General features: G+C 42.7%; 1 protein-coding gene across 4 annotated transcripts in view; it reads left to right on the forward strand.

The window, feature by feature from the left end:
- ESYT2 (extended synaptotagmin 2) overlaps window positions 1-12,687 on the forward strand; it is an 84,954-nt gene that overhangs the window by 62,169 nt on the left and 10,098 nt on the right. Inside the window, exons 14-20 of one of the 4 annotated variants that reach the window (XM_048511285.1) lie at window positions 1,452-1,553; window positions 5,470-5,532; window positions 7,629-7,670; window positions 8,665-8,739; window positions 9,650-9,736; window positions 10,371-10,520; window positions 11,490-11,878. In XM_048511285.1, the coding sequence (XP_048367242.1) occupies window positions 1,452-1,553; window positions 5,470-5,532; window positions 7,629-7,670; window positions 8,665-8,739; window positions 9,650-9,736; window positions 10,371-10,520; window positions 11,490-11,878 (908 nt within the window). The remainder of the gene's footprint in view (window positions 1-1,451; window positions 1,554-5,469; window positions 5,533-7,628; window positions 7,671-8,664; window positions 8,740-9,649; window positions 9,737-10,370; window positions 10,521-11,489; window positions 11,879-12,687) is intronic. The other 3 variants (XM_048511286.1, XM_048511287.1, XM_048511288.1) reach the window with 3 other exon arrangements.

Genomic DNA, 12,687 nt, shown 5'->3' on the forward strand with positions numbered 1-12,687 from the left:
ACTGCTTTTGATTGGCAAGTATTCAGACTTGAATAGCAATATGATTTCTCCCACCTTCCAAAGGAGCCAAATTACAGCTATATTATCAATAAGGCAAGAATTCTTTCTTGGAAACCTCCAACAATAAAGATTCATTCTCTGGAGAGCCCAATCAGGGAGGAAGGCAAGGCTGAAAGACCAATATAATACTTCTTTGTACATATGCTGGAAAGTGGGAGCTGTCGTTTTCCTTATTTTAGTGACCCCCTTCCTACATTTCTAGGAAATAGACTTGAAATGCTTAGATTGGATTAGAGATTACTAATTCCGGGATCCAGTTTTTATATCTAAAGAGCAAATTTATTAAGCATGAAGATGTTGCGTGCTTTCTTATTTTTTTAAGAGTGTCCATGGAAGGTGGTTCACACAAACCAAGTTTAACTTGTGATGACAATATTTTTTTCAAGAACAAAATAAAAAATGGATATTGGTAGTCTTAAACTATGTGCTGCTGACCCTTGGGAGAATTCTATGAGTCTGTGGTGTAGTTTAAACTGAGTAAACTACTCAAGGATAGTTGTCTTATGTAGTTGTTAAGGCTGTAGTTAGAACTTCCATATTAGGTATAGTAAACTTCTAAACAGATATTACTTCCTCAATATACATTATTTATTGAAATGCAGCAGTTCCTCAGATTTCTGATTGTGTTTGGGTATGAGTGGGGGTAGAGGGTCAAAATTAGTAATTTCTTAAATCTTCATTGGTTATGGTGAGCAATCCTTTAAGGTTCCCCATGTATACTTGTAATAAATTTGTTTTACATAAAAAAAGACTTGAAACTTTTAAATACATTTTTGGGGGCATGTGTACAATATATCTTGCTGCTTATAGGAACCTTCTTGGGTCAGAAATTTGTGCCAGCAAGGCGAGAGATAAAGCAGCCCTTGACAAAAATTGTGACCACTTCGGGGGGGGGGGGGGGGGGAGGGTTTAGTAAGGCATTCAAAGGGATTGGGGGGAGGGACTTTCCTCTTTGTCCTCATCAGTAACACGAAGCCTCTCTAGTCATTTCTAGACATGCTACTCTTGGGTGGTAAAAAAGGACATGGAGTTGCTTAACAGACATCTAGAGTACTTGGCCCATTTAATATTAACACCGCTGTAAGATGTCGGGCCACTATCAGTTACATGGAAGTACCCTTAATAAAAACCACTTGAAAGATGTTAGCTACGGCAGGTATAGTCAGTGTGTTCCTAAAAAGGTCATGTGATTCGTCATTCAAATGGTATTGTAATGTGAAAGCGGTTGGAGAAAAGAAAATGTCTTCTCTGTGCTAATAACTTTTTGTGCCAGTCCGTAATTTCAGACTCCTTTGACTGTTTTCCTTAACTGTGCTAAAGCTGCTTATGCATTTCTGCTGCCCCAATCCCATCACTCTCTGCTTTCTCCTTCCATTTCCATCTTCTTAAAGAGTATCTACGAGGGAAACTTTGGGTGTGGATACTTAAAAGAGAGGAGAGCATCGGGACTAGTCTTTTGTGAAAATACTACCTCACTCTATAGAGCACTATTTGTGAGTTCTTGGGTGTTATGTATATATATATATATATTTTTTAAACCTACCAGAGTGGATTGGTGCTGCTAAAACCCACTTAGTCCTAATAATGGAATGGCAGAGCATGCGATGTTTGTTTTCTTGCATGGTTTTAAGGTGTGCGTGATTATACTTTTATTGCATTCAAACTGTGCTATCAGCTTAGCTTGTTAGGTAAGTCCATTTTAAAAGTTAGCGTTCTTCAAAGATCAGCATGTTATTTCCCATTAGTCTGCGTGGTTCACTAGAAGTCTTGACATTTGCTTGCAGAGAAATGAAGCTGTCGTAAAGTGTAAAGTCAGCCTCTTTGAGAAGTTCATTACAAGTATTTTGTGTGCTCTATGTGAATAATCTTTCGTTTGGCTCAGGATGTGCACACTTAAAACGGGAAATTAATTATGTTTTCCCCAAATTCCCTATTGCCTTGTAAACTCTTTTTACGGTCCTTGGTAGGACTAATACAGCTTTTAAAACTCTTAAATGGCCTGTTGTCATTGAGAAGTAGCCCTGAAGATCAGGTGTAACCAAAAAAAACATAGACTTGTGAAACATTACAAAGCTAAAGAGCCATGGGTGTAGTGGTTAAGAGCAAGTGGATTCTAATCTGGAAAACTGGGTTTGATTCCCCACTCCTCCACCTGAGTGGCGGAGGCATATCTGGTGAACCAGATTTGTTTCCGCACTCCTACATTCCTGTTGGGTGACCTTGGGCTAGCCACAGTTCTTTGAAACAGTCTCAGCCCCACCTACCGTATAAGGTGTCTGTTGTGGGAGAGGAAAGGAAAGGAACTTGTAAGCCACCTTGAGTCTCCTTACAGGAGAGAAAGGTGGGGTATAAATCCAAACTCTTCTTCTTCTAATCATGTCTTACCTTTGAGTTGTCAGAGTATAGGGGTTATAAAAGGTAAATTCTTCCTTCATATGATTAGAGTCCATGTTTAGATTCCAGTCCTTTGGAGAACCTGAAAACATGTGGTCACATAATAAAATCTAAAAAGCATCAGACTGGTATACTCATTTGTAGTTTTCTGTCCTTATTGATTTCATGCATGTTCTATCGTGCCCTTCCTTTGAGGAGGTCAGGTGGTGTACATTGGTTTCCCACTTTTAACATCAAGGGCCCATTCATATATGAGTTCATTCTCCTTTGGAGTCTAGCCTCAAAGGAGCTGGCTTCAAAACAGTCCTCCAGTTTGGGACACTTGGCTCAGTTAATACCGGTAGCTTCTTTTTTCTCTTCTCATTGTGAACATAACCATTCTCGTAAGCACAGGTTTGCAAAATGGTGACTCTTCCCCACCTCAGTACAAGCTTCACACCTTGTCCCCAGTTGCCATTTATTTGGGGTGAATTGACCACCCCCCCCCAAAAAAAAACTTTGAAATCCTGTTTCAGTGCATAATGTTAAGTTCTGATTAAGTGTGACAAATACTCTTTCAGTCTAACATGCCAATGCCAGTTTTGGAAGAGCTTGCAAGTGTGTAGACAATATCCTGAGTCAGGCTATTCGAAGGAACGGTTCCCTGCTTTTTTCAGATGTGACATTTTGAGAAGCTATTTTTTTTCAAAATTTTGTAACATTAATAATAATACAGGAGACGGTGTCATATTTAAGTCCCATAATGGTGCTTCATCTTTATTACTTTTGAGTGTTACGGGTTTTCCAGACTGTCTGGCCATGGTCTCGTAGTTTTTGCTTCCAGACCACAGCCAGACAGCCTGGAAGACCCACGACACCCAATTGATTCTGGCCATGAAAACCTTCCATGATACATTTATTACTTCCATTTGAAAAACAAACCACCTAAAATTATTGACAGCATATGAATTCTGCACTGTGCTCGATGTTCAAACTTGATCAATTTTTAAAATTAGTATCAATCTTGTACCACATGTTGGAAACATCTTTAACTTGGAGACTGGTATAAATCTTAGGCTCATTTCCAGTACATCACGGAACTGGGTGAGGATCAAGAGCAGTCCATGGGATTGCACAAGCCCCCCCCCCCCCCTCAATGGAAATTGCCCAGTTTCTTTCGTTTAAGCATTTTTGTGGATATCCGTTGCCAGCCTACGGATACAATTCAACTGTGTCTCTTCCTAAACTCCTTTTGAGAGTCAAATGGCCCCATCCAAAGGGTGGATGGAATCCGCCGCAAGTGCCATAAGTCTATTAAAAGGTGCCGTAAGTCTTTTAAGCCCAGTGGGGGCTTCTCGGCAGCGGGGAGGCTTTTTGTTTTGCAGGCTTCCCCACGCCCCTGGGAAGCCCCTATGGGAGCGGCACGGTGGTGCAGCCCCAGTGCTATGACTGGCTGGCTGCCCTCTTGGCTGGGGCTGAGCTCTGTGCTCTGAAAGTAAGCTTTGTTTTGATTTAAACTAGGCAGTGGTAGCGCTGAAATTGGACTGGAGGTGGTTGGGAAAAATCACATTTTTATTTTGATCAGAGCTGTTACGGTACTTGTGAAAAAGTCAGCGTGAGGCAAAAGTTCAGCATGATCACCAGCTTTACCACACCGTCATGAAGTTCACAAGTTCACGCAGAGTAGTGGCAAGGACTGAACTTTCTTGATCCAGAAACAAATTCTGTAGAAAGAAAGACTTGGGATGGGGAGGTGATTTCAGTTCCAGGCAGGCACAAGAGCCACCTGAAAATGCTTTTTCGTTTTTAAATGCTTTGCTAGCTGTACTTCTGTTTCAGTGCATACACTGATAGCTCACATTGGGAGATGGGCCACATTCTTAAACAGTTGCCTTTCTTATTGAATTCTTATCATTGGCCATGTTCTTCTGCAGAGGAAGCTTGAACTGCAAGTCTAAGTGGAGAAAATAATGTCCCTTGGGCCAAGAACATAGACTAAAACAGTCCAGGCTTGCTCCTTTTAGAACTCCCCTCAATATCCTTTTTAGGGGCTCCTTGTGACCCTCAGGAATAAACGCCTTCACTTCTATTTTTACACATTCGTGGTTGTGTTTGTTCTTTCCTGTCCACCCAAGTAAGAATTCTGGGTCTCTTAGGTCACATCTGTAGGCTTATATCAATTTTCTGCATGGTGTCCTTTCTCTCAAACTCCTGCTGTACCCCAAGGCAGCGTAGAGACAACTGGCAATGTCTGTTGACTTCATAACAAAACAGTGTTTTTCTTTCAAAACATTCAAAATTCGATTGCAGTGGATTTGTTTCCATATAGTTCTTTTCAGGGGCGGATTTTTAAAGCTTGCTCTTCCTGTCTTGGATTACAACACGATTGCAGAGCTGTTATATTTGTGGTTTTTGAGCAACATGAACGCTAGGCTTTTAAAACAGAATTTGCCGTTGTAGCATGTTCTGTTTTTAAAAATTATAGAATTAAACAGCTGCCTATTTTAGTTTATTTTACAGACCTTCATTAATTTGTGAAACAAACCCTTTCTCTCCCCGCCCCCAAAGTAGCATTGCAAATACGCTTTATGGTTGGTCCGTCATTTCAGGGTGACTCAGTCATTACTGAAATGAAATGAAAAATTGCTTTGTTAATGGAAATGGTCAGAGGTCAGTGTAATCTTGTTTAAATCCATTCCTACTTCAATGGCCAATGCATCAACCTATTTCTAATTCAAATAAGAAAGTTTGTTGTACTATAATGGTTTGAAAAGCGTGCTGTCAGGAGAATAACAAAAGAAGAGCTCAGGAACCCTCACCAGGGAGTGGGGAGCAGAGTATGAAAAGCTGCAGAGCGATTGAAAACAGAAGGCTTTGTTATATTATTTGGGTAACCTTTCCCTTATTTTTCCTCTGTTTGTCCTGAAAATGTTTTGTTTGTTTCTCCTGTTGTGCATCCTTAATTAACCAAGTGGGTAAAGCTTTATTGCATGTTTTATTAACCCTTTATGTGTTCATTTTCTTCCGATTGAAAAGAATAATCCGTTAGATTATAATCCAGATGCCATGAAGAAGTCTGCTGTTCAGAAAGCCTTAAAGGTAAAACTAATAGTTTTTCCGTTTAAAGTTGCAGCCTTAACTGGAGACATGGTTGTCTGCAATAAACTTTTAATGCCACCCAGTGCATTTTTATGTGCCAGAAGGTCACGATACCTGGTACCAAGATGCAAAGCCAAACACAGTGATGCTCATCTTACCTGTCAGAAAGCAGATGTTAAGCTGTCAGGGTCGCATTTCATATGTTTGAAATATGTAAAGGGTTGTATCGAGCAGAACGAGATAATTGAATGGTGCTGTTTCACTCCCCCAGCACTTGACATTTTCTTTTAAGGATTAGCAGACCCTCTTGAACAGTGCTGGGAGGGGGGAGGGAGGGAGGAAGGGTTGCAAACTCAGCACTGTCCAGTGATGGCAAACCTTTGGCACTCCAGATGTTATGAACTACAATTTACATCAGGCCATGCCTGGCGCTGGCCAGTGGCCATGATGGCGGAATTGTAGTTCATAACATCTGGAGTGCCAAAGGTTCGCCATCACGGTACTAGTGTAAGTGTGATTTTGCTGGAGGAAAAAGACCTCTCAATGAATTCCACCTGTTTGATTAGAACTATGCCAACTTCACCAACAGCATTCATACAGAAGGTGGAAAAGCCATTTTCCACTGTTTGTTATGCTTTAGCGACCGCTTCCGATGATCTAAAAGTAATTTTATTTTATTTTTGTTGCTGGATTTCAGAGAATTTTTAACAGCATGCTATTACTGAAAGCCATTAGTGTCCATTTTACCCTTCTTCCAACAATCTGCTGAATTCCTTCGTCACAATTTAGACATCATTTAAGGCGCACTGAATTCAGAGCTGAACGATAGGGTGCCTGAGTGACTAGGCAGACGTTGGCAAATTGCATCGAAAGATGAACTCTTCATAGGACAAACTGTGCTTAGGGAACAGAAAGCAACAGGAACACAAACTGTGAACTTATTAGTGTTGGTGTATTACTTTTGGGATTGCCCATGTACGCACAGGCTGGGATAGGCAGATGCAGCCCCCAGATTAGTCCTAGTGGTGCTTATCAAAAGCAGTTCTGAGGAGAAGCGGTAGAAAAACTGGAGTATATGTCACTAAAGAAGTAACATGCCTTTAAAGAAAAAATTAGGCAGCACTGGGAAACGGGAGTGCCTGTTTCAAAATGGGACCAGGTTGTGCATGATGCCAGGACACAGTAACAGTGTCCTGGTGAATGACTGACAGGTGAAAGTTTGTACCAGCACACCCCCCCTACCTGCTTCCCTGTTCCAGTGTAACTCATCCATCAGGAAATGAGTAGAAAGGGACACTGGCTCTTAGAAACATATGTAATGTCCAGCCGCAATGTATGAAATCGTGTTATACAGGGATTTATATTCACTCCTGGTATATTTAAATAAGCAAACTAGGAGTGTAAAAACTTAGCAATCACCTAGTTTCTGTGAGAAAGCAAAATATACTCGGATTCCTTTCATTGGAAGAGTTTTCATGTGTCTCTACTTCCGATATTCTCTTCTATGCACTAATGAAAACATTGACCTTTGATTTTAACTGAAGCCTACAGAGCAAGTTACTTTAAAATAACCTGTAGATAGTGAGAAACAAGAAGTAGAGTAGTTGTTAAACAATCAGGATGTTCCGAAAATATTTCTGCAGCGAATATTTTGGGGACATGTTTTCAAGAAGAGAATCGGAACGAGTGGATTAACGTTTGCCTCAGCTGAGCACTACGAATGGTTTACAATGTGATTTACATATTTGTCTTCAAAACGGAACATTTGTGCAAGAATCAGTTCTTTCAAATGAAGTAAGAATATTTAATTGGATAAGAGTTAATGCATCACATCGTAACAATCAACTACCTTAAACTGTTCCGTGTGGTAGCGTGACTAGTAAAAATTAGGATTTCAGTAGAGGTTAAGAAAGAAATGAAGCTAAATGGAAATCCCTCTTTACTTAGAACAAGGACTGATTTATTATTTGACCAAAAATACATGTTTGTGCAATAACTTGAGTTGTGCAATAACTTGCCTGTGCAATAACTTGAGTTGAATCTAAAACTGGCATCTAACTTTTCGTTTGATCACGTTCATCTTTTTTTTTTCCTAGAACCGAATTCCAATTAAACTATTAACAACTTCGATGGCGAACGTGAATATTTTAACAGCATTAATAGATGCTTGAGCTGCCCCTCATATCCACTCTAACTTTTAACGAAAGAATTTTATTTTATTTTTGGTCGCTCAGCGCAAAGCATGTTAACAGATGTCTGTGACTGGGAAATGTTTCCGTTTTTGTCAAATGGTTGTAAAATCATTGTTTGTTTTTGCAGTTTGATCTAATGCTATGTGACAGATGAGCAAGGCTCAGACATGACACGTGTTTGGTCTCTAGTGAGAGTTGGGTAAACCTGCAAGGGAATCCTAGTACACCTTTGTTGCCCACACAAGAAGATGTTTTATGATTCCGCTGTACAGCTTCACCATAATATATCCCATCGTACATCCTTATACTAAGCTTTCTGAGCTTGCGCTTTCTCCATATCCCCCATTTGCATGCAGACTGCAACATTCATTTATTTGCTCTAATGTTGCTTCATTGGCTTTTGGGGGGGGGGGGGGGGGGTTGAAGTGCTCGCTGAAGAATGAGAGACTGAACTTTATAAAACAGTTCAGTCCAAAAAGTGAAGAACAGAGAAAGCGGAAAGGAGTCTGAAGCTCCTGTGTGTGTGCATGCACTATAAAACAGCTCCAGGTAAAAGTGTACAGGTGTGTGGTGGGGCTGTGGCCCAGTGGCAGAGCATTTGGGATGCATGCAGAAGATCTCCGGTCCGATCCCGAAGAAACCCTGGAGAGCCACTCCTGGTCAGAGTAGACAGAACTGAACTGGGTGGGTTAGTGTAAGGCAGCTTCAGGTGATCTCTGTTTATGCCCCGTACGTTTCTATGAGTGTATAGCTCTATGTTAAGAGCATTTAGCAGCCACAGACAGGAGACAGAGGACAGGGCTCAGAGCACTGTTCAGCTTAGATGGGAACCATAATAACATGTATTGTTGAAGGCTTTCGCAGCCAGAATCACTAGGCCAGCACCACCGGAATCATAACAGCATGTGCTTAAAGCAGTGTAATTTTCTCCCTTCTGCAGTCGGAAAAGAAAGTTAACAGCAACCCCAACCCACTCGTCTCATTGACCGTTGGACACAAGGAACAGATAAGTAAGGTAAGCTCCAGCCGTCTAAATCTCTCTCAAGAGAGTTGGCAGATTTATTTGTGCCTAAACTGAGATTTATTTGTGCCTAAAAAAATTAATTTGGCATCATCGCCTGTCAGCATTAGCTCACATAATGGCACAGCCGTTACTTTATTGCCTTGGTAGCATATTCGCCACCTGTACATTTAATGTGTGAACCACCACCCCGTGCAGCACCACGCATCTGTTTGACAGACTGTCTCTTCAGGAGATCAATACTACAGTCAGTTAGTGATCCCGTGATACATCAGGGGTTGTCTGAATTGGGAGCATTGGCCATCACCTCTGAAACAAGTTAACAGTCCTGTTGTCAGTTGAGAAGCAGGAGGAGGAGTCGTTCATGTACCTTCAGTGGGTTGAAAAGGGTGTAACTCAATGAGTGAGCTTCTTGGGGTAAACAGATATTTGAATTTGGCTGCATTCAAGCCCATACAATTTTGCTCCACTAAACTGGCTCTAGAGTAGACTGGTAGGTGATCTCAAATCCTTATACATAATTGCCTAAGGGATGGAACGTCCAATGACGAGCCCCCCAGCCAGTGGGTGTGCAGGACCCATGGCATTCCATCCTGTTGCCCACCCACCTTACCCCAACCCAGGAGCCCCCCCCCCTCCCCACCAATATGGACTGTTGTACTGGAGGGGAGGAGGTCCTCCTCCCTCCCTGAGCCCATTTTATTTTAATTTAAAATGGCTTTAGTTCTAGTGATCTATAATGGACGTTTCACTAAACGGGCTGAGCGTTTCCATGTTCCATTTTTGTGATATGGATGCTGTCCTTAAAAAGTGTGCACTTGAAAGTCCCACGGCAATTGTGGAAGCGGAGTTTAATCTTTGAATTCTAACAGCAGTCTGCTCCCCTGAATCCTCTTGCAAACAGATTCGGTACAAGACCAATGAACCTGTCTGGGAAGAAAACTTCACTTTCTTTGTTCACAACCCGAGACAGCAAGAGCTAGAAGTCGAGGTAAGTGGCTCTTGCTTTTCACTCTCTTGGTGGTCTTTGCCCTCCCTTGTCTACGCTAGTCCCAACCATTCTTCCCCAGAGTAAAAACTTCCAGCCAGCAAGTCAACTTGCCAAGCTGACATCACAGGGGAGCAGGGTATCAATAAGGATGATGAAAATAATGGTGTGGTCTTTGCAGCAGGGTTGGAGGAGGCTTGGGAGACATGGTGCCGGGCACTGGGACCCAAGCAGCTGATTAATTCTCAGTTATTGTCGAAGGCTTTCACAGCCGGAATCACTTGGGTGCTGTGTGGTTTCCGGGCTGTATGGCCGTGTTCTAGCAGCATTCTCTCCTGACGTTTCGCCTGCATCTGTGGCTGGCATCTGAGGATCCTCTGAAGATTCCAGCCACAGATGCAGGCGAAACGTCAGGAGAGAATGCTGCTAGAACACGGCCATACTGCCCAGAAACCACACAGCACCCAAATTCTCAGTTAAGCATCTATCTTTGGGTGAGACAGGGTATAGAACTTAGTGAAGAAGAAAAGAGTAAAAAAGGGATGTTCCTTTAAAATGTCGCTATTTGTCTTTCTGAGCATGAGGGTTTTTTTAAAAAAAACCTTGATGTGATGCCTTTCATCTTCTACTCCTGTAGGTCAAGGATGATCAGCACCAGTGCTCCTTGGGAAATTTCAAGCTTCCTTTAAGGCAACTCCTGGCAAGCGAAGATTTAACTATGCATCAGAGATTTCATCTTAGCAACTCTGGTCCAAACAGCACTATAAGCATGAAGATTGCACTCAGGGTACTGTAATTGTCTCTTTCAGTGGTGTGGATCCAATATCCTCCAAGGATCCTTCCTTCCACCTAGGCAGTTTTTCCTGTAATGGACAAGCCACAAGTTGGAGGAGGACTTCACACTTTGTTCAGTGGAGTGGTAGAAATAGGGGTAGAATCCACCCATATTAAGAACTTAGTAAGATAAGAGTCAGCCGCTCCGATGGAGGAGTGGGGAATCAAACCCAGTTCTCCAGATTACAATCTACCTGCCCTTAACCACTATACCACTCTGGTAATGGGTTAGGGTTTTCTCATGTCCCTTCTAAAGATGAAATTTGTAGGCCCCAAGTCTACATATTTCAGCTATCTGTACATATAAGGATTACATATGTTAAAATAATATCAATCATCTCTATCTAATACAGAGTCCTGCTAACTACAGTTGTAATACATGCATAACACTGTTAGAATAGCAACACAGCAATACAGAATAAGAGAAAATCAGGTTAACATAGAATACACTCTACAAACTAATAAGCAAAGAAATACCCTTGAGCATTTAGCAAAAGTACTTATTCCTCCGTGGATTTCAACGGATGAGGGCATCAGCTACTATATCAGAGTATAATCCACTTTCATATAGCTAAAGTCAGCTGGATGTCTACCATACTAAATTTCTTCTCATTGTAGAAAGTAGAAGGTGACAAGGAATTCACTTCCACTGGTTTTTTGGATGGAGATTGAACTGAGGATCTTTTAGTGATTTCTGTTCAAAAAGAAGCTAACAGCATGAGCAGCTGGCTCACAGTCTCGTCTCTGGTTAACTGGACGGATTGGCTGCTTTATAATGTGTTTTTGTGGATGAATTTCTGTTAATGTGCAGATTTTGTCTCAGCTGTCTCCTCCTAGTATACTATGAACCTAGTACAGGTAAATGTGTTACCCACCCTACTGCAGGAGATTAACGGAGCGGTGTTTGTTCCGCTGCTTGTAGATCCTTTCTCTTCAAAGACCAGACAGGCCTCCAGACCACCAACACTCGGCCCAAGTGAAGAGGCCTTCTGTTTCCAAAGATGGAAGGAAAGGTTCTTTCAAGCCTCAGGTCCCTGCTTCTCCACCAGCTGACTTGAATAAGCCTGCCTCCGCTGCTACGGCAACGGACACCGAAGAAAAGACTGATGTGGTTGAAAAAAGCCATCCTCCTAATCCCAGTCCGTCGTGGCCAACAGATCTCAGCAGGAGCTCCTCCGGTCTCCTGGCCTCCAATCTGAGCTATTCACCCAGCCATCTCTCCATCAAAGAGCCTACGCCAAGCATAGCTTCGGACATATCACTACCCATTGCTACTCAGGAGCTACGGCAGCGACTCAGACAACTTGAAAAGTATAATCCTAATTTTTAAAAATCATTTATATGCGTATGATGTTTATAAATACAGTATGTGGTTGAGTTTGATAAAGCCGAAGGCTTGGAAGGAGCCAGAGGTACAACTGATATAAATCAGAACCCCTCTGCACATCAAGGTTGTGCAGACACAGATGGAGGTGCAGTCTCTCAATAATGTGGAGGGAATTAGCTTAGAGTTGACTGCTTTTTGCAAGAGGCTTGGGTAAGGGATCTTTTGTACCAGTTTATACAGAGGTTAGCTATCAGAAGAAAATCCACGGAGAGGAACATGATACAAATCTGACAATCTTTATTGTAGGGAGCAGAGGTTCACAAGCATCTGATTCAATTCAGCAAACATGCACACACAGAGTTCCTAAGGCCCTTTCCACACAGTGGAAAGGACGCTGCTCCACCGGCAGAAAATATGCCAGTGGAGGGGAGGGGACCATTCGCATGGGAGCGTGCGAGCGACCCCCGCAGAGGCCAGCACAGAAGAGGCAGCTCCGCACGAAGCCGTCTCTTCTGCGTCTCCCCCCCCCCCACTTACTTTGTCCTCCAGCGTTGGTCTGGAGGGCTGCAGGGACCCGCCCATGCTGCCCTTCGACCTTCAGGGGTCGGAGGGCAGTGTGGGCAGGTCTCAGCAGCCCTCCAGACCAACACTGGAGGACGAGGTGAGTGGGGGGGGGGACGGGAAAACGGCGCCTTCGGCACAGTGTTGTTCGTACCACGCCAATGGGAAGGCGGTGCTTTCCAAAAACCTCCCTTGGGAAGGAAGGTGGAAAGCGGCGCCTTCACGCCGCTCG

Source organism: Sphaerodactylus townsendi, linkage group LG11, assembly GCF_021028975.2.
Source record: "Sphaerodactylus townsendi isolate TG3544 linkage group LG11, MPM_Stown_v2.3, whole genome shotgun sequence".
NCBI lineage: Eukaryota > Metazoa > Chordata > Lepidosauria > Squamata > Sphaerodactylidae > Sphaerodactylus > Sphaerodactylus townsendi.